Source organism: Bidens hawaiensis, unplaced genomic scaffold, assembly GCF_021521415.1.
Source record: "Bidens hawaiensis isolate Kalapana, Puna unplaced genomic scaffold, B.hawaiensis_p1.1 tig00000820_1, whole genome shotgun sequence".
In the NCBI taxonomy this organism is placed as follows: domain Eukaryota; kingdom Viridiplantae; phylum Streptophyta; class Magnoliopsida; order Asterales; family Asteraceae; genus Bidens; species Bidens hawaiensis.
The window spans coordinates 2,865,685-2,886,481 of NW_027491048.1; the positions used below are offsets into that span (position 1 = coordinate 2,865,685).

Consider the following 20,797-nt stretch of genomic DNA (forward strand, 5'->3'; position numbering starts at 1 on the left):
AGGATCACCGTGGTGATGACATGTGACACTTAGAAAGCTTTGTTTATTATATAGTATAGATTAAGTACTTGGAAAATGGTTTAAAGATAAGTGATATAATATAGAATATACATTTCCATGCTTTTAAGATGAACATGATGAGATAAGAAAAATGTGATTTGTCGCTGATAATGGGGGAGAGATTGTTGTGGGATAACAAAGATGGATATTCTCCACCCTTATAGCAAAAATTCTATTGATTTCCCATTATAATGACACCAACACAATTATAACTAGTAAAATTGTACATTATAAATGATAAACTAACATAGTTTTCGCTATAAGTGTAAAACAACAAAGTTACGAATCACAATATCGGGAAAGAATATAGCAATACTATACTCAAATTATAGATAAAAAGTGTTCGATTTTATAAAGTAATTTATAAAAAAAATAAAAATAATGTCGTATGAAAATATTTACGTTTTAAAAATATGAGAGAATTAACTCTTGAAATCTCCTTATGTTATTGATTTTATCTTAAGTGTCACACCCTAGCATCATTGCCCCCTTTCACCGGAAATTCCGTATGAGTGAAGGTCTATCCCAAATTAGACAACCCCTTCAACAGGATGCCTCTGTCAGATGATGCCTTTTTGTGCGCTTTCATAACAGATGCTCTAAGTGGTTCATATTGGATCTAATCAATTATTTTTATAACTTTATCCATTTAATCACTTGTTTTGCATTTTATAATTTCTATTTTCTACCAAAAAAATGATCTTATATATTTTAATTTATTTAATATAACTGTTGGCATAATCGGTATCTACCAAATTTTGAACAAGTTGATTTAGTATGAGAGATTCTTGAGTTCTCAAGAAAAAACAAAAGCAATTCAGAGGAATGTCAAGCCATTCTAGCTATATCGGCGATTAATTGTTGGATAAAACGAAATTTTACAAATGATATGATCTTCAACAAGAAGCCTTTTTCCAATGATCAAAGTGAAAAATGACATTAAGGTCATGCTATTCTTATGTGTGAAACATCTAAGCAAATGGGCAACCTTGAGTAGGGAAAAAAATGATGTAAATTTAACTTTATTAATTTTCCTTTGTAATACGCATGTTCTTGTAGGCTTAGTTTGGCTGTTATTATGTTTTTACTTTATACTTTTGAACCCGCTTCTTCTAGGTGTTCTTTCTTTTATTTTTATGAATTTGACCTATTTTTAAAAAGTTTTTTTTTTATTTTGTGTTCTGTAGTGAAGACCCAAGTTCGATTTCCACTTGTATTATTTTTGGGGTGGATATCGATAAATAAAGAATTTGAGATAGACCTTGCAATATTGTCAATTTGAATCCTGAGCCCACCCGGGTTTTCGTTCCAGCACGTGTTACGTCAAAAAGCTCTACTCTTGTTGTGGCACAACGACCGTCAAGTGAAAGCCGATAGTATAGTTTTATTTGGAACTCCATAAATATATAACTCATATTAAATATGAGTTAACGTCATACAAATACGCCTACGTCATACGTGTCATTTCTCAAATACAAATACAAATACCATATTCATTTATAGGGTTTTACAAAACCCACAGCAGCCATACCATACGCCGCATACAGTATCAAAAGCTGTTAGGGTTTTCATGGGTGACGCAACGCGGATCCAGAGAGAATTAACGCATTTCAACAAAGATCGAAGCATCATCGGCATGACTTTAACGCCTGACGAGAAAGACATCCGCCGCCTCACCGCCACCATCCCAGGCCCTCTTTCCACTCCCTACGAAGGCGGATTATTCGGTGTTGATATCACTTTGCCAGGTACTACATATTATTATTATTATTATTATTATGCTGTTTATTGTTATGTGATTGCCTAATTGAGGTTCGGAGCTAGTCCGTACCTCACCGATTAATCGCTATTTGGCCGAGATCGGTCAAAATTGAAGATTTTATATATAAAATTTCGTATATATGTGTATAGGAGCGGGATCCGGTGCCAATAAAATTAACCAAACATGCAAATAACTGGTGTAATTACAAATTACAGTTTTGAACTAGAGTAATTATGTTATAGAAAATAAAATAGTGTAATAATTACTCTAGTTCAAAAGTTATAGTCATAAGGTTAAGCGTAGTGGGACGGCAAGCTGGCAATTTTTTTTAAGGTGGGGGGGGGGGTGTGGTACATATCGCTGTTCAACTTGGAAAAGTAATATTATTATATTATTTCAGGGCAATATTGGGCTACAAACCACTACATCCTAAAATGAAAATTGCCCCTACTAACGTGGCGCGCCACGTGTTGAATACTACCCCCCTCAAAATAGCACCTTCACTACACATGGTCTAATTATTACTCTAGTGTTAACATAATTACTCTAGTTATTTTTATTTGTACACTTCTCACGATAAAAGTCATTTGTATTTGATCCATACACTATGTATGTATATTGGAAAATTATTTTTAAATTTCAATCTGATTAATCCAGACCCCACCGGGAAATTAGCGCCTAGTGATTTCTGCAACACTGCCTGAAACTGTTGATCGAACTTATATGATGATAACTTTATCTGATTACTTGGTCGTATAGCTCTACCTTATTAGTTGAGCATGTGTGAAATTGTATATGAAATTTAAGGATAGTTTATAAGTGAACTTACATTCGGTGTCAACATTAATTTGTATCCGATCCTACAGATTTGTGTGATTTTATACGGATTATGTTGTTTGTCGATGCGTGATTGTGTAATTGAGGCTGAGTGTTTATTTGTTGCTTCATTTTATGACTTGTAACTGTTGATTGAAGTTGTTTATATAGGAACTGGATTTTAAAACCTTGATCGGACGTTTTAGTTTTAGTTTCACAGGCTATGATCAAAACTTCATCTGATCACTTGATTATATGTGTTAAATTGGACTAGCTTATTAGTTGAGCATATGTGATATGCGAGGACTCAACCACAGATTAGCATAAACAGATTATCGGGCATTGAACTCTTGATTATCATTATGTGATTATGTATAGGGAATGTAAGGATAATTTATAGGTGAACTTGCTGTCCGGAAGACAGCAAATGTGGAGCTTGGAGGTCTGACTGTGCTAACTTCTTAGTAGATAATGGAAATTGTGGTTTAAGTAGTTGGATTTAAGTACTTAATACACAACAAGTTGTGTTTTCTGGTGAAATTTAGTAAGATAAGGTACAACTGGTAAGATGAGAAGGTAAAATGAGAATAAAATCTCAGTCACACACATAATATGTTCTCGGCATTGGAGTCCCGAATTTGGTCAAAGGAAGATGTTTATATGTTACATCCTGTGATAATGGCCGACTTTGCTTGAAGAGTGTTTTGAATGTTAATGTGGCAAGTTTTGTCATTTTATTTGACAATTATGTTATCATTGTTATGAAGAGTTTAAGGAGACCATGGGTATGTTTGGCAAAAGTTTGTTTAGAGTCAACTCAGTCAGGTTAAGTAATGCTGTAGAAAGACATATAAAGTATCAATCTAAACTGTTCTTTTAAGAGGTCCAAGATGTATCAATGTTACTGTCTAATTGTCTATGTTCATATTAGGTTTTGAGATAACATTAGTTAAAAAACGCTCAATTTTGATGTTTTGCAGATGGATATCCCTTTGTGCCTCCTAAAATGAAGTTTACTACAAAAGTTTGGTAAGCATTTTATAACCCTATTTGGGAATAAACTGAAAAAAAGAAGTTTAATATTACATTCTAATATGTAAACCTTGTTTAAATTCAAGGCATCCAAATATCAGTAGCCAAACTGGAGCTATATGTCTTGATATCCTAAAGAACAACTGGAGTCCAGCTCTAAACCTGAAAACCGCTCTGATTTCCTTACAAGCTCTGTTATCAACCCCGGAACCAAACGATCCCCAAGATGCTGTTGTTGCCAAACAGGTTTCACATTTACCATATCAAACTTTTTTTTGTTAACCTTTTTTTACTTTCGACCCGCCTGTAATTACATTTTCATTTCGTGCAGTATCTTAGCGATTACGCTACATATGTTGCTACAGCTCGGCGTTGGACAGAGGACTTTGCTAAGGCTTCATCCAGTGGGTACGATGGGAAGGTATTAAATATTGATGCATAAATAGGTAACATACTTATGTTAAAAACTTGTAAACAATAACAATATAGATATTAGATAGCAGCTTATGAATTTGACTGCAGGTGCAGAAGTGGGTTGAAATGGGGTTCCCTGAAGGGTTAGTAAAGAAGACACTAGAAGCTTTTGGTGGTGATGAAAAAATGGCACTTGAAAGGCTGTGTCCCAAATAGAAGTATTTATTATTTATTATTATTATTATTATTGTTGTTGTTGTTTGTTGTTGTTGTTGTTATTATTATTATTATTTATGTATAGTCAGTTCTCTCTCTTATCTTATAAGAGGGACAGATGATCTCTAGGTATGGATGAATTAAAACTTTTAACGCGGAACGGATTCATTGTCATGATGTAATCGCGTATATTTGGAAATGTTTGTCGATTCTTATTTTGACAAGTTTTATTATAGTTTTCATATTGATTTTTTATTTTTTCAAATTACCGGACTGAAAGTTTAAACAGCCACGAAACCGGATGAAGGCTCTTTTTTTTCCATGGCAATCTATTAGTACTTAGTGGCCACTTTCAATTTCGGTAAGGACTATAAATGAACTGAACGAATACAAACAGAACATCTCTTTGTGTACCTTTTGTTGACTTTAATCTAACAATTAATGGGACAAAAACTATTAAATGAATGGAGGTTTCTTGGTGGTGTACTGGTGTTTATTTGTAGAACAATTGATGGGACAAAATCAATTAAATGGGGGTTTCTCGTTGGTGTTTATTTGTTAAAAAGCGAATGTGTTTGTGTTCTGTTTTGCTTGGCGCTTAATAATGTAAATGAATGGTTCGCGAATGATCATAGCTGAGCTAAAATAAATTAAAAGTAAAGGTTAACGTGTGGGGTCTTAAAAGTTGCTGGATCAGCCTAAAATGCCTAAAATGTTTATTGACAAATGTAAATGTACCGGTCAGTTCGATTTTGCCGGCCGGTTCCAAACAAACCATAAACCAAATTGGTTCACTCATAACACATACGAACCGGCTAGCCGATTTGTCACGGTTTGAGCGGTTCAGACAGTCACAAATAATTGTTACACATATATAACTATACAAAGTCTGTTTTAATTGTTTCCAAGGTTTGTACCCTGTTAGGCCATTTCGCTCTCGGCTAAGCTAACTTGTAGATTTAGAAAACCTTTGGTAGATATGCAAAACTTGAGTATGCTCCTTTGCTAAACCAATTAGGAGAATTATAACTACAATGCATGTTAATTAATTGTAAAAGCAATAAGGTATGTAGTAGAGAATTATTGTAGTTAATGATAAATTAATCAATATTCCTAGCCTATAACACTATGCATGGAAACTTGCCTTAAAATGAAGGAAAGCCTATAGAAATGGATCAACTAATGTCGAATATGTATTTAGGCGTTGTACAAACGAATATCCTATTTCTTGGTGATCGAGTGAGAATAATATTCAACCTTGTGTGTATATCGATCAATTCTCGAGATGTTTGTATGTTGAATACAAGAACAGTGGGATTGATGTACAATGCCAGGTAATTATGTCATTTTTTTGTATTGATCACACATTTACCCTCGTTTCAGTAGCTAAGGTCTTATTCTAACACTTAAGCATCAACGACCCGTTTTAACTATTGTTGACCATCAATGACCCCAATTGAGCCATATTGACCATGAATGACTCTAACTGGCCATCAACGACTCAAATTAACTGTCAACAACTCTAACTGACCTTCATAGGCCCTAAATGAACATCATTGGCCCCGACTAATGGTCTTGATAGCTCTTAATGGACCATGATGGATGGACTTTATTAGGTCAAATGACGTCTTTAAAGGTGGTCGATAATAGATTATACAAATCGCATCGGACAATATTGGATCATATTCTTGCCTAAAAAAAAATAGAAAAATATTTTTTTTGGTTTTTTTAAGTAAGAAGGGTAAGTGCCTAGTTTGTCATCATGTACTTAGTTATCCAAAACTTGAAGCAAGAAAGTTGTCACAATGCAATAAATAGCAATGCACCACCAAAATATTCTTGCAGTTAAGAAGAGTTCAACAAACTAATTTTAACCTTCTCCTACTTATAAAAATCATGCACAGTCAGGCCATGATTAATCGATGCCACAAAACACTCGAGGCCGGCCCACAAAGTGATCTCATGTGCGTTTACAGAATGGCCACTGCTGTTTTTGGTCGATATGGAAAACCTGAGCATATTCTTAGCTAAACCAGAAAAGAAAATTATAGAAACTAACAAGAAATGTATTAGTACAAAATTGCAGTTAATGATAAATTAATCAATATTCTTAGTCTACAGCACTATGCATGAATATTTGTCTTAGAATGTAGATAACTTGTAGAAATGGATCAACCAATGTAAACATGCATACACTGTACAAACTAATTTCCTATTTCTAGGCGATTGAGGTTAATATTCAATCTTATGTGCGTATCGTATCAGTAGCGAGTGTCTTATTCGACCACTTGATCACCCTATCAGTTATATATAAATACACATATCCTGAGCTCACAATCTTCCATCATATATCGAAAATGTCGCCAAGAATTGGTTTAGTGTTACTTCTCACTTGCACCACCATCTTCAATGTATTTCCAACCAAAGCCAATAACCTCAAAACCTACATTATTCACTTAGCTTTACCTCAAGACCGAACCTTTTCTCAGCCACACGAGATTGAAGAATGGTACAACTAAATTTTGTCGAAAATACCCTCCCGCTCAAACGAGAAGCCAAAGATGGTTTACGCTTATCGTCATGTGATTACGGGATTTGCTGCTAGATTGTCCATAGATCAAGCAAAGGCAATCAAGAATTTTACTGGAGTTGTATCTGTGAATCCTGAAGTTGTGTATCAGTTACTAACGACCCGTTCATCACAGTTTCTTGGCTTACGCCAAGATTCCGGTTTGTGGAAAGACTCAAACAAAGGGAAGGGAATAATCATTGGTCTTATAGACACCGGGATTACTCCCGGACACCCTTCATTTAACGACAACGGCATCCCCGCTCCACCATCATCATGGAAGGGTAGATGTGAGGTGCCGGGATGTAATAATAAACTGATCGGAATACGAAACTTTCTTAGCAAAAGTCCTCTGATAGATGACATAGGCCTTGGGACACACACTGCAAGTATTGCAGCAGGGAATTCAGTAGACAATGCAAATGTATATGGCATGCCCAAAGGCACCGCGACCGGGATGGCACCACAAGCACATGTAGCCATGTATAAAGTATGTTCCCACAAGGAAGTATGTCCGTTGAGCGCAATCTTAGCAGGCATGGATGCAGCCATTGAAGATGGTGTTAACATGATGTCAATTTCACTAGGTTACAACCGTAAACATAAATTACCCCATGATGCTCTCGCAATAGCCTCATTCAGTGCCATACAGAAAGGTATATTCGTGAGTTTCTGAGCAGGTAACGATGGGCCTGGGGAACAATCATTAGCAAATGAGGCCCCATGGTACCTTACTACGGCTAGTACCATTGATAGAAGAATAAGGACTAGTGTTCTTCTGGGAAACAATAAGGTATTCGATGGCGAGTCGTTATACCAACCAAAGGATTTTGATCATAAGCTTCGGCCTCTATTTTACCCCGCTGATGAACTTGCACGAGGGTGCAAGAAAGGATCATTGGACCACATTGATGTTAAAGGGAAGGTAGTACTGTGTGACGTGAGTAAAAATGAATTTTTTTGGGCTGGCATTAGAGAAAAAGGCCAGGTAGTGAAGGATGCCGGAGGAGTTGCCATGGTTATTGCTAATAATATAACCTGGGGAGAGAGTATAATTGCACAGGCTCATGTTCTACCCGCATCCTATATCGGTTATGAGGAAGGGGTCGAGATTAAAAAGTATTTAAATTCGACTTCGTCCCCGGTTGCGACTATCGTGTTCCGTGGGACCGTGTGTGGGACGAAAACCGATCCAGAGGTGTCCCGTTTCAGTTCAAGGGGGCCTAGCTTTGCAACTCCTGGAATCCTGAAGCCCGACATTATTGGACCAGGTGTTGACATTCTTGCAGCTTGGAACGAGTCGGTCGACCACCAGACGGGAACCAAAGCAACATTCAACGTCATAGGTGGCACGTCAATGGCTTGTCCTCATCTTGCAGGCATAGCAGCACTTCTCAAAGCGGCCCACCCAGAATGGTCTCCTGCTGCTATCAAGTCTGCAATCATGACGACAGCGAGTCAAGTGGGACGAAACGGACATGCTATTGTTGACGAAAGAGGGCTCCCAGCAGACGTGTTTGCCATCGGGTCAGGTCACGTGAACCCACAGAAAGCCCACGAGCCAGGGCTTGTTTTCGATATCCAACCTGACGACTACATTCCGTATCTATGTGGATTAGGCTATACACCTGAACGAATTCAAGTCATCTTTAAAAAGTCAGTTAACTGTTCAATAAGCATACCCGAGGCCCAGCTGAATTATCCTTCTTTTGCGGTGTCTTTGAAAAGAGGTGACAACAAGACATACACAAGGACGGTTACTAATGTTGGTATGGCAAACTCGAGTTACACCATTAGGGATATTTCTGTCCCGCGCGGTGTAAGTATTGATGTGGTTGGCAGCCATCCTCAACAGCTCAGCTTCACAGGGGCTAACCAAAAGTTAACATACAAAGTAACGATTACTCGAGACATTAAGGATGAGGTGAAAGGTCCATATGGCCAAGGACATATGACATGGGTATCCGGTAAATATACCGTTAGGACCCCATTTTCTTTCAAATTTGAATAAAGAGGTCTTCCGATTGTAGCATTTTTATACATGTGATAGGATACGTGATACAATGAAGATCAAAGAATGCTTTAACATTTCTAATTTATTATCTAAACGTATATGTTTGTTCAATTGTTGACGTTTAATTTATATGTTTTAAAACAAGCTGTAGGACAGAGAACTTAATCTGTGATTATAAGAAATTCATTTATACAATGTTTTAAAAAAATTGTTACATTTACAGAGCTCATGAAGACATGAAGGTGGGAAAACATAAATTTAATCGGTCAATCAAATAAATCGTCCTTTAAATGTTCCAATAGTTTGATTGTTTCAAAATTTGGTCAAATAGCCATTTAGATAAATTGTTTGGTAAAATAGACATTTATGCCAAGAGTCCAAACTCCGAAGACACCTTAAAACTGAAATAAGCCACTCTTTATTTCAATAAAGAAAACCTGTTTATAAAGCAGTACCAATAGAGTAAACGGGTGCATTCCAAACCAAATCAAATCTCCGTTGTCAAATGATTTGAGTCTCAATGCCCCCCCCCCCCTTCATTTCCTCACTACTCTGCTAAAATAAAACTACAATAAATCGTACACTCACAAACGGCCCGCCTTAGTTGGAATGGAAGCTCACTACAATGACTGATAACAACTCTCTTTGCCGGGCGGTCACCTCTGTGTCGTGTGACTCAATCAGCTTCACTACATCCATGCCCTCGAGAACTTGGTCAAACACAACATGCCTCTGATCCAACCATGGTGTCTGCTCACCACACCACAAAAGAAGGATAATTCGTTCAATAAATGACGTTCGTTCAATAAATGGGCTAATGCTCAGGTATATGGGCTGCAAACACTTATTGGCATGACGTTCGTTCAATAAATGAACGAACATTAACAAGGAATTTTGTTTGATTAACTAAATGAACAAACATGAACATAGGCCATGTTCGTTCGATAATGTGTCCATTTACATCTATTTATGTTCGTTGATGTTTGTTCTCTAAAAATTTTTAATGACTTTAAGCAAAATTATTACTTACAAAACAAAAATATATATGAGTAAACTTAACATATGTATATGAATGTTAAAAATTAACAGTTGAACAAGCCTGGTTCGGTTCGGTTCGTTTACAGTAATGCAGTTCCAGTTGAAACACTAGATATACCTATAACATTACCGACTACTGAATGTATAATAAATCAACCGCAAACAGGATTATTATGTGTATAGTCTTACAAATGCAACCATAGACCTGAGCATTAGCCCTAACGGAGAATCCACTAGCTGAAAATTAGGGTTTGTTGACAGAAAGAGCAAGCTGAATCAATTAAAGCAACAGAACTGAAATTAATAGCACAAATTGGTTAAATTAATAATATACACGTAACATGATTATATATATGTTGTAAATGTTGCGTACCTCCGCGATGAATTCGATCATGTAATATTGATTTCAACCTTCACAAATAATCAATGTCCCACTATATTATTTTTTATATCATAAACACCAGTTCAAAATTGTAACGACTAGTTATTTGTATGTTTACAATTTTAATTTTATTTATACTAGACGTCACCCTATACTACTGGATCCAAACATCATTTTTTTCATTCCCTCTCAATGATTCATTCTATCCCCCCCCCTCAATTCTACATATCAAACGCAACCTTAGAATTAAATCGAGTTGGTACTCCCGCATCACCCAACTCGTTTAACTTATAACGTTATTTTCTTAATCAACAAGTAAATCCAACATACTAAAAATTAGAGGTGAGCAAGAAACAGTTCGGAATCGCCAGAACCATGGAACCATATTCGAATCGGTGCCTCAGAACCGCTAACATGTGCTACCTTACGGTTCTCAGTATTTGCATTAAACGGTTCATGTTCGGTTCCAGGTAAAGCTGACAGTTCTAGGCGTGGAACCAAAGAACCGGAACATTACAAGATTTTTAAAATAATTTTACCAATCCTCTTTTTATAGGGTAACTGATTAGCCGGAATCCATTCAATTATTCTTTGATTCAAATTTCTTTCTTTGCATTCAATACTTAGCAACAAAGATAAATTTTGATTCAAGCTTTCAAGGTAGTATAATATAAAATGATTTAATTTTCTTTAATCTATCGCCACTAATGATTTATCTAACTTCAACAATCAAGTTTTAGTAAAAACTAAACCGGATGTTCATGTTGTAATCTAAATTAATTTTATCGTGAAAGAAGACATGCAATTATATAAACTTGTTTTGCAATTTGCTAAGTAGGGGTGGCAATATGGGTCAATTTGGGTTGTTTTAAAATTCAAATGGGTTGATTTGGGTCATAGGTTTTAATTAAATGGGTCAAAATGAGTCACTTGAAATTTCACATTCTTATTTTCAGGTCAAAATGGGTTGACAAATTTAACTATATGGGTCGATATGGTTTAGTGTCTTAAGGAAAAGTGACATGTTCGGGTTGAAACGGGTTTTAGATTGGAACGGTATCGGTTTAGGTTTCGGCTCGGATCAGGTTTCGTGCCGACACGAGTTTTATCACTGGACGGGTTGGGTTTCGATTTCTTGCGAGTTTTCGCACTGGACGGGTCGATTTTGGTTTTTGATTCGTTTTCGCCGACATTTCGGTTTCGGTTAATTTGTCGAGTTTTTTTTTTTTGACGAATGAGGATAACGGCGAAAATATTTTAGTTTTTTTACTTTTTTCGTTATTCATTTATAATTTGTGTTATGATCTTTTTATTGTTTTTTTTGAATTTTTTTTTGAGGGATTTTGATCTTAATAAAAAAAGTTCAAAAAAATTAATAAAAAAATCATAACTCAAGAAATAAAACAAAAACGAAAAATGTAAAAAAACTAAAACATTTCGTCCGTTGTTCTCGTTAAAAAAAATCGACAAATTAACCGAAATTGAAAAGTCGACGAAAACGAAACAAAAACATGCTGAAACAAGCTGTTAAGTGCTGAAACAAACTGAAAAATCGCTTAAACAAGCTGTTAAGTGCTGAAACGAACTGAAAAATCGCTTAAACGAGCTGTTAGGTGCTGAAACGGACTGAAAAATCGCTTAACGAGCTGTTACGTGCTGAAACGAACTGAAAAACCACTTAAACGAGCTGTTATGTGCTGAAACGAACTGAAAAACCACTTAAACGAGCTGTTACGTGCTGAAACGAACTGAAAAATCAATTAAACGAGCTGTTACGTGCTGAAACGAACTGAAAAATCGCTTAAACGAGCTGAAACGATCTGAAATATCGCATAAACGAGCTGTTACGCGCTGAAACGAACTGAAAAATCGCTTAAACGAGCTGTTACGCGCTGAAACGAACTGAAAAATCGCTTAAACGAGCTGTTACGCGCTGAAACGAACTGAAAAATCCCTTAAACGAGCTGTTACGTGCTGAAAGGAACTGAAAAATCACTTAAACGAGCTTTTGCTGTTAAAACGAGCTGTAACGTGCTGGAAACACGCTGATTCGTTGGTCCTAAAAAAACTGACACGAAACCCGTTTTGACCCGTTCCAACCTTGACCCGTTCTAACCCGAACCTGTTGACCCTAACCCGTTCCGACCCGAACCAAACCAACCCTTTTTTCAAGTGACCCGTTTCGACCCTAACCCGTTCCGACCCATGACCCGTTTCGACCCAACCCAACCCATTTGCCACCTCTATTGCTAGGTTTGCACAACCCATTTTATAAATAAATGACCAAACAGGTTCTAACATAGAACCGACTTTACCGGTTCTGGAACTGAATCGGTTTACTATAATAGGTTTGGGGACTGGTTCTATTTTTCAGTTATTTCCTGTTTACTTAGTTATCCAAAACTTGAAGCAAGAAAGTTGTCACAATGCAATAAATAGCAATGCACCACCAAAATATTCATGCAGTTCAGAAGAGTTCAACAAACTAATTTAACCTTACTCCACATTATACAAATAATGTGTATTTGTTTTCTCATAAACTAACAAAACCATTTTGTTAGTTTTTAGCCCATTTTGTTTTCTCATAAACTAACAAAACCTTCACTAATGGAAATATCCATATGCGTCCGCTGCCACAAAACAAGCGGACAAAACACTCGAGGCCGGCCCACAAAGTGATCTCATGCGTGTTTACAGAATGGACACTGCTGTTTTTAGTCGATATGAAAAACTTGAGTATATTCTTATCTAAATCAGAAAGAAGAATTAGAGCAACTAACAAGAAATGTATTAGTCTAGAATTGCAGTTAATTATAAATTAACCAATATTCCTAGCCTTTAGCACTATGCATGGAAATTTGTCTTATAGTGAAGAAAACTTGTAGAAATGGATCAACCAATGCAAACATATATGCTATATAGTAACTGTACAAATTAACATCCTATTTCTAGGTGATTGAGTGAGCATACTGCATATATAATCTAAGGTGTGTAACTGTGTATCATATGATCAGTAGCCATGTCTTAATCGACCACCTGATCACCCCCTCAATGATATATTAATCCCGCATCAGGAGTAGCTCTTGAGATACACATATGATCAGCTAAAAATCTTCATCCATATATTAAAAATGTCGACAACAATTGGTTTCGTGTTTCTTTTCACCTGTACCACCATTTTCAATTCATTTCCTACCAAAGCCGATGACCTCAAAACCTACATCATTCACTTAGCTTTACCTCAAGACGGAGCCTTTTCTCAGCCACACGAGATTGAAGAATGGTACAACTCGTTTTTGTCCAAAATACCCTCCCGCTCAAACGAGAAGCCAGAGATGGTTTTCATGTACCGCCATGTGATTACGGGATTTGCTGCTAGATTGTCCTTAGATCAAGCAAAGGCAATCAACAATTCTACTGGAGTTGTATCTGTGAAGCCTGAAGCCGTGTATCAGCTACTAACAACACGCTCATCTCAGTTTCTTGGCTTACGCCAAGATTTCGGTTTGTGGAAAGACTCAAACAAAGGGAAGGGAATAATCATTGGTGTTGTAGACACCGGGATTACTCCTGGGCACCCTTCGTTTAACGACAATGGCGTTCCCGCCCCACCGTCAACATGGAAGGGTAAATGTGAGGTGTTGGGATGTAATAATAAACTGATCGGGATGCGGAACTTTTATAAGGGAAGCTCTCCTATAGATGACATGGGCCATGGGGGGCACACTGCAAGTATTGCAGCAGGGTATTCAGTAGACAATGCAAATGTATTTGACATGTCGAAAGGCACTGCGACCGGGATGGCACCACTAGCCCATGTAGCCATGTATAATGCATGTTCCCACAAGATGAACGGCTGTGAGATGAGTGCGATCTTAGCAGGCATGGATGCAGCCATTGAAGACGGTGTTGACGTGATGTCACTTTCACTTGGTAACAACACTAAACATGAATTACCCGATGATCCTCTCGCAATAGCCTCCTTCAGTGCCATACAGAAAGGTATCTTCGTGAGTATCTCAGCAGGTAACGATGGGCCTTGGGAACAATCATTAGCAAATGAGGCCCCGTGGTACCTTACAGTAGGGGCTAGTACCATTGATAGAAGAATAAGGACCAGTGTTCTTCTGGGAAACAGTAAGGTACTTGATGGCGAGTCGTTATACCAACCGAAGGATTTTGATCATAAGCTTCGGCCTCTTGTTTACCCCGCTGATGAACCTGCACGACGGTGCAAGAAAGGATCATTGGACCGTATTGATGTTAAAGGGAAAGTAGTACTCTGTGACGTGGGTAAAAATGAATATAATGAAAATATTGAAAAGGGCCAGGTAGTGAAGGATGCCGGAGGAGTTGCCATAGTTCTTGCTAATAATATTACGTGGGGTGAGAGTATAGCGGCAGAGGCTCATGTTCTACCCGCGTCCTATGTCGGTTACAAGGAAGGGGTCGAGATTAAAAAGTATTTAAATTCGACTTCGTCCCCAGTTGCAACTATCCTATTCCGTGGGACAGTGCACGGGACGAAAACTGATCCAGAGATACCCTATTTCACTTCAAGGGGGCCTAGCTTTGCAAGTCCCGGAATCCTAAAGCCTGACGTTGTTGGACCAGGTGCTGACATTCTAGCAGCTTGGCACGAGTCGGTCGACAACAAGACAGGTACCAAAGCAACATTTAATGTCGATTGGGGGACATCAATGGCTTGTCCTCATCTTGCAGGCATAGCAGCGCTGCTCAAAGCGGCCCACCCAGAATGGTCTCCTGCTGCTATCAAGTCTGCAATCATGACGACAGCGAGTCAAGTGGGACGAAACGGACATGCTATTGTTGACGAAAGAGGGCTCCTTGCAGACGTGTTTGCCATCGGGTCAGGTCACGTGAACCCACAGAAAGCCCACGAGCCAGGGCTTGTTTTCGATATCCAACCTGACGACTACATTCCGTATCTATGTGGATTAGGCTATACGCCTGAACGAATTCAAGTCATCGTTAAAAAGTCAGTTAACTGTTCAATAAGCATACCCGAGGCCCATCTGAATTATCCTTCTTTTGCAGTGTCTTTGAAAAGAGGTGACAGCAAGACATACACAAGGACAGTTACTAATGTTGGTATGGCAAACTCAAGTTACACCATCAGGGATATTTCTGTCCCGCATGGTATAAGTATTGATGTGGTTGGCAGCCATCCTCAACAGCTCAGCTTCACAGAGGCTAACCAAAAGGTAACCTACAAAGTAACGTTTACTCGAGACATTAAGGATGAGGTGAAAGGTACATATGGCCAAGGACATATGACTTGGGTATCTGGTAAATACACCGTAAGGACACCATTTTCCTTCAAGTTTGAATAAAGAGGTCTTCCGATTGTAGCCTTTTTATACATATAAGTAAATATGATGTGATACGATATGGGATACAATAAGGATTAAAGAAAGCTATAACTTTTCCATAACATTACGATTTTTCGATACTGACGTTTAATTTATATGTTTTTAAACAAGTTCCTAGGTTTTCAACATAGGTAATAGATTAGTTCACTTAATCAGATAATATTGTTGATAAATCATATAAATCATGAAGCCATTCGAACCGAACCAAGTCAGCATGCTTGGCCAGTTTGAGACTCAAAAGATTCAGTTTTGACAGTTCGCTTCGGTTTGGAACCTGAAACCGCCTATGTAAAACGAAACAGCCGTCTAAACTATTTTATTTTTTTGTTTTCCAATCATGAAACTCTTTTTTTTTTTAATTTGAATTATACATATCCCACAGCTGCACTCAACCTGGGATTAGAAGAAATTCATTTAACAAGTTTTTTTAAAAAAATGTCATTAAAAGAGCTCAGACATGAAGCTGGTAAAACATTAAATTAATCGGCGCAGACAGATAAGTCGTCCTTTAAATGTTCCAACAGTTTGATTGTTTCAAAGTTTGGTCAAATAGCCATTTATAAAAACTGTTTCGTAAAATAGACATTTATGCCTCAATCCAAAGACACCTTAAAACAGAAACAAGCCACTCATTATTTCAATAAAGAAAATCTGTTTATGAAACAGTACCAATAGACAGTGAGTGGGTGCTTTCCACACCAAATCTCTGTTGTCAAATGAACCGAGCCTCATTGCCCGGCCACCTCTTCATGTCCTAACTATGCTCAAAAAGGCTACAATAACTCATACACTCACAAACGGCTGGCCTTAGTTGGCTAGACCAATGGAAGCTCGCCACAATCACTTATAACAACTCTCTTTGTCGGGCGGTCACCTCTGTCTGTGTCTTGTGACTCAATCAGTTTGACTACATCCATGCCCTCGAGAACTTGGCCAAACACAACATGCCTCTGATCCAACCATGGTGTCTGCTCACCACACCACAATTATCACTAATTAGATAAACGCTTTAAAATAGTGATCATGTTATCAGATAATCTCAAGTAGATAGTGGTTACCTTGACTGTACATATGAAGAATTGACTTCCGTTAGTATTGGGTCCTGCATTAGCCATGCTAACAATTCCGGGTCCAGTATGAATTACTGCAACGTTTGAGCATATATCAGGATGTGAGTATGTGACAAATATTAGAAAGAGCTCGGAACAAGACAACTGAATCAAACCCTACCAACTACCATAAAACCGATAAATCGCTTAGATTACCTCATATCAATATTTTTTAAAATTTGGTGTACCTTAAATTAATAAAAAACAAACATTGATTATTTTCTCTATCTTAAAAAAGATCGTTATCTGAAAATTTTTACCCAAGTTGCTTACTTTTTTATACATATGCAGTTACAGTTACTATATCTTAAGAGATATAAATAAAAGCTGGATGGACAAAAAATGCCATCGTCCAGTACAAGTTTCACCTACATGGCTTTCCCAAACTATGTTTAGTTTATTTGCTTTCTAAAAAGATAGTGTCAATGGACTTGATTTGATTACAGAAATCCTAGTAAAGTATAGACTAACTCACGATTAAAGTTTTCGTCCTTAAATGTCCTGCCATATATGCTCTTGCCACCAGTGCCCTGCATAATAAAGATCATGGCTAAATACACTGGGACAATGTGCAAGTATATACCATGTTTAAATATGTGTAGACGATATATAAATTAAGATATATTAAAAACAATTGCATCCGATAATAACCCAAAATCTCATTTGCTGAAATCTTTGGGGGCAAAAACCAGTTGGTATCTTGATTTTACAAAAATAAATAAATAAATAAAAATAAAAAAGAAGACAACTAACTAAGATATGAATATATGTATTGAAGTATAAAACAGGGTCAGCAAGTCATACATTTCCCTTGTCAAAGTCCCCTCCTTGAATCATGAAATCCTTAATGACACGATGAAATGCAGAACCCTTGTAACCAAAACCTTTCTCTCCTGAAAAAAGTAAACGCATAATCCATAAGTTCACTTCAAATGTCTATCGTCTATAGTCTAACTAAAAATAACAACAAACAAATTATATGAAAAAAACCTGTACACAGAGCCCGGAAATTTTCAGCAGTTTGAGGCACATCATCACTAAAGAGCCCAATCACAATTCTTCCTACAGATTTCCCTACAGGGTTTCCAATACTTATTTCAAAGAAGACTTTGCTGGTTACTTTAGCCTGTGTAGCTACTTCCTGTATTTAAATAAAAAAACATGATTATAAGCTAATATTAATAATTTGACATACACAAAGACAGTGATGTAAGAATCACAATTGGTCACCAATTAATCACTATTCAACTCATTGAACCAACAAATCAGTTTTCGGTCAAAGTCGGTCCAAATCGACCAAATTTTAGTCAGAATCAAGTATTTGAAAAAACTATACTTGCTAATCCAATCCGATTAATAAGTTTGAAAAATTATGCATATAAAATTTTGTGTGTGTATATGTATACAAAATCTTATATACAACTTTGAAATTTTACATATAAAATTCCAATCCGATCAATCCCTGTCAATCACTAGTCGGTATACCACCGTCCAACTACCGCTTAGCAAGTTCTACAACACTGCACACAGACACAACTAGGGCCGTCCAAGCCGCTCGTCGCTCGCTCGGAATTTGCTCAAAAAATGCTCGCTCGTTTTTTCGCTCGATTGTAAACGAGCCGCTCCTGCTCGGTTCAGTTCGGCTCGAATATTTATACTTTATTTTATATATTTTATATATAATTATATATGAACAAATATATAAATATATAGACAATACACATAAATATAAGTATACAATTTTTTAAACCCTATAAAATTGTCCCAATTCCGTCAATTTTATAGTTTTATTTGTTCGCTTCAAGTTTATATAATACATGATGTTTGTTTACAGATTTATTATACCTCAGTTTAAATTTACTTCTCATAAAAATTTACAACCTATTACACGTTTATCTAAAAACTACTAATATATTTGCAAAATATATTATTTACAACCTTCAAACTTGTTTCCTATTGAAAATATTAATGTGAAAAAGAAATAAATAATGCTCGAAAATCGCTCGATGTTCGATCGAAAAATGTTCAATTCAATTTTGGCTCGTTTCAGTTTTCACTCGGTTCGAATTTCAGCCGTTTGGTTTGATTCGGTTGTAAACGTGCCCTAGACACAACGTATATTGCACCAATCAATCTTTTTTTCTCAATGTTTACAAAATTCTAATATGCAAATCACAATCTATAGCCTTAAATATACCGATAACGTTACAAACAACTTAATGTATAATAATAATAATAATAATAATAATTAATAAATCAACCACAAACTAAATCATTACAAGTCTAATTTAGTAATTTTACAAATGCATATAAACTGACAGTATGAATACCTGAGCACTAGCCCTAACGGATAAGCCACGTGGCTTAAGCTGAAAGCTAGGGTTTGATGATGACGTCAGCCGCAGCGAGCTTGATAGAAAGCTCGATGACGTGGATTTAGCGAAGTTATTAGTGGTCAAACACGAAGGTTTGACCGGTGATGAAGTACGTGGAGCTGAGAGTGAAGCAGCATTTGACTGAAAGACGAAAATGAATCAAATTAAAGCAATAAAATTGGTTGAATTAATAATAATTAATAATATACACATAATATGAAGAAGCTTACTAGAGATGTAAATGAGAGAGCCATGGTTTATTATTATTATTATTGGTGGTTTTGTGGATAATTGTGAGGGTTTTGAGTAGGCGGATGGATATTGACGGAGATGACTAGTGGATGGTTTTTTGGTATATTCGCCAATCAATTTACAGAATAAGAAATGGAGTTTTAGGATGTTTACTAGAGAGACCCTTGGGTTTTGAAAATATTTACCTCAATGGCTCGGGCTCAACTGAGTTTTCTCACGAGTCAATCTCGAGTAACTCAGCTCTTTTGTACCCATAGCTGTGGGGTACAGTAGACTTGTACAGAAAACTTGGTGATGCCCATTTTTTAAAAAAAACATGTAGGTTCATACTCGGTTCTGCTTCCTCAATCATCAAGTAGTACTTGGTTTCTACTCAGACCAGTTCTGGACACGACCTGGTTGTACCCTGTTCCTACATGAGTATTTTGTTATTTTCCTTTTTTTGAGTACTGGTTGTTGGGTAACGACTATATGGCCGTTAGGGTCGATTTTATAGTTGTTATGTCGATAACATCAATAGCTCAAGGAAACTATGAAAGACTTGGTTGCTTGGTTAAAGTTACGAAAGAGTAAGTTAAATATATGGGCGAATCTATTTACACCGACATTTTTGTTATTTACACTAACTTTATGTGACTGTAGTAACTAGTTTGTATATTATTTTTGTAGGGGTGTACATGAAATTGTAAAACCGAAGAATCAGAGAAAAACCGAACTGATATAACACCACCGAAACAAAAAAGCCGAGCCGACGGTTTTGTTTTATGTTTTTGTAAAATCCGAACTTTCGGTTCATTTTCGGTTTTGCGGGTAAGTAAAAGTGAACCAAACTTACATATTTTCATTTTTTTAATTCTGAATTCTAATCTCATGTGTAGTCAAAACGACTCACCCTCAGGCATTTTACGCCATGTGGCATCCCCGTCATCAATGGAGAGTTTTGCAAAAAGTGGCATAGTGGGCAAAACGTCATATCTCCTACAATAATTACATATATTCCCCTCTCTCCCTTCCTCACACACAACTTTATCAAAACTCGTGCCTTGCTAGCGTTTTGTAGAAAACGTCCGTCCTAAAACGCCATGCCAAAACGCTGTGAGGGTGGTGGGGGCCGGCGTTTTGGCCTCAAAAATCATCATAACGCCATCCATTACGGATGGCCTAAGTAGTTTATAATAATTTAATATATAGTTTAACCCAAATATATAATAATCAACTATTTTTGGTCAGATGTCTTCTTGATTCATAGTATTCTTAAGTTTATGTGGTTCGATTCTAGTTTCTTGACAAATTTACATGTGTCGAATACTTGAATTGCTAACCCGACTCCTGAAATGAGACGCTAATAATAGCATAGTGATAGTT

The 20,797-nt window shown here is 36.8% G+C and overlaps 2 protein-coding genes and 2 pseudogenes across 2 annotated transcripts; 3 read left to right on the forward strand and 1 right to left on the reverse strand.

The window, feature by feature from the left end:
- The first annotated feature begins 1,577 nt into the window (after window positions 1–1,577).
- On the forward strand, window positions 1,578–4,169 carry LOC143540099 (ubiquitin-conjugating enzyme E2 27-like). Its single transcript, XM_077033250.1, has 4 exons — window positions 1,578–1,808; window positions 3,619–3,667; window positions 3,757–3,916; window positions 4,002–4,169. The coding sequence occupies exons 1-4, from the start codon at window positions 1,631–1,633 to the stop codon at window positions 4,110–4,112; spliced, it is 498 nt and encodes a 165-aa protein (XP_076889365.1). The 5' UTR covers window positions 1,578–1,630; the 3' UTR covers window positions 4,113–4,169.
- A 2,028-nt stretch (window positions 4,170–6,197) lies between these two features.
- On the forward strand, window positions 6,198–8,880 carry LOC143540109 (subtilisin-like protease pseudogene; annotated as a pseudogene).
- Window positions 8,881–13,377: 4,497 nt separating this feature from the next.
- LOC143542595 (subtilisin-like protease pseudogene) lies at window positions 13,378–15,752 on the forward strand (annotated as a pseudogene).
- Window positions 15,753–16,248: 496 nt separating this feature from the next.
- LOC143542605 (photosynthetic NDH subunit of lumenal location 5, chloroplastic-like) lies at window positions 16,249–19,580 on the reverse strand. The gene is made up of 7 exons (XM_077035163.1): window positions 19,411–19,580; window positions 19,136–19,321; window positions 17,796–17,946; window positions 17,610–17,698; window positions 17,281–17,335; window positions 16,755–16,840; window positions 16,249–16,664 (listed from the first exon to the last, which is right to left on the reverse strand). Exons 1-7 carry the CDS (start codon window positions 19,432–19,434, stop codon window positions 16,512–16,514), a joined length of 744 nt encoding a protein of 247 aa, XP_076891278.1. The 5' UTR covers window positions 19,435–19,580; the 3' UTR covers window positions 16,249–16,511.
- Window positions 19,581–20,797: the final 1,217 nt, after the last annotated feature.

Bases quoted from the DNA above. Each gene is read 5' to 3' on its own strand.
- LOC143542605 (XM_077035163.1), bottom strand. From the start codon at position 19,434: ATGGCTCTCTCATTTACATCTCTA. The intron at 17,947-19,135 runs GTATTCATACTG...ATTTAAATACAG, and splicing joins CCGTTAGGGCTAGTGCTCAG to GAAGTAGCTACACAGGCTAA. The intron at 17,699-17,795 runs GTTTTTTTCATA...TACTTTTTTCAG, and splicing joins TTTCCGGGCTCTGTGTACAG to GAGAGAAAGGTTTTGGTTAC.
- LOC143540099 (XM_077033250.1), top strand. From the start codon at position 1,631: ATGGGTGACGCAACGCGGATCCAGAGAGAATTAACGCATTTCAACAAA. The intron at 1,809-3,618 runs GTACTACATATT...GATGTTTTGCAG, and splicing joins TGTTGATATCACTTTGCCAG to ATGGATATCCCTTTGTGCCT. The intron at 3,917-4,001 runs GTTTCACATTTA...CATTTCGTGCAG, and splicing joins ATGCTGTTGTTGCCAAACAG to TATCTTAGCGATTACGCTAC.